The sequence below is a fragment of the Acanthisitta chloris genome, unplaced genomic scaffold (genome assembly GCF_000695815.1).
Source record: "Acanthisitta chloris isolate BGI_N310 unplaced genomic scaffold, ASM69581v1 scaffold19451, whole genome shotgun sequence".
Classification (NCBI taxonomy): Eukaryota; Metazoa; Chordata; class Aves; order Passeriformes; family Acanthisittidae; genus Acanthisitta; species Acanthisitta chloris.
This window is the reverse complement of record NW_008657869.1, coordinates 3,253-3,808: the sequence shown is the minus strand read 5'-3', so window position 1 is coordinate 3,808 and position 556 is coordinate 3,253. Positions and strand designations below refer to the sequence as shown.

At 50.9% G+C, this 556-nt stretch overlaps 1 protein-coding gene across 1 annotated transcript in view; it reads right to left on the bottom strand.

Annotated features, from left to right (window-relative positions):
* Positions 1-217: 217 nt before the first annotated feature.
* Positions 218-556, bottom strand: part of LOC103811898 (nuclear factor 1 C-type-like) — a gene marked incomplete at both ends in the record, with an annotated part of 1,072 nt that continues 733 nt past the window's right edge. The window contains 2 exons of the mRNA XM_009084897.1: positions 218-316; positions 442-482. Of these exons, the coding sequence (XP_009083145.1) occupies positions 218-316; positions 442-482 (140 nt within the window). The remainder of the gene's footprint in view (positions 317-441; positions 483-556) is intronic.

Sequence of the window (556 nt, the reverse complement as noted above, 5' to 3'; positions counted from 1 at the left end):
TACCCACCTGGGCAGCAGTTTACAGAGGGGAGCACTGGGCTCCCCTTTGCAAGGTCTGCATTGGAAATGTGTCCTGGAGTAGTGTCCAAGACGGGGAGGGACACGGGGGAGGGGAGGAAGAGAAAGCTGGAACAAATACCCCTGGACCCAGCTGCATTGGGGCACAGCCAGGCTCTGCCCCACAGGCACTTCCCAGTAACACCCAGTACGGTCCCACCTGCTCCCAGTCATCCATTACTTTATTTGGAATCAGCAGCACTAGTACAGAGGTTCCCCAGTTGATGTAGACATTGTGTTTACACCAGAAAAGGAGAACCTGTAGAGGTCACGTTTTGTTTAATGGAAAGAACACAACTCTCCACATACACAGCCAAATGTTATTAGTCTCACTTAGCTGAGTAGTTCCAGGATTGCCTGCCACAAAATACCAGTCTTCCTTACCTGAGCAGTCTCAGTGACTTCATCCTTACTCCAGATGTGATCTACAGATAGCAAGTAACTGGTGGTAATGGTCAGTGTAACCAGTGCTGGGCTCCCAGCTGCTACGTGGAAGCTC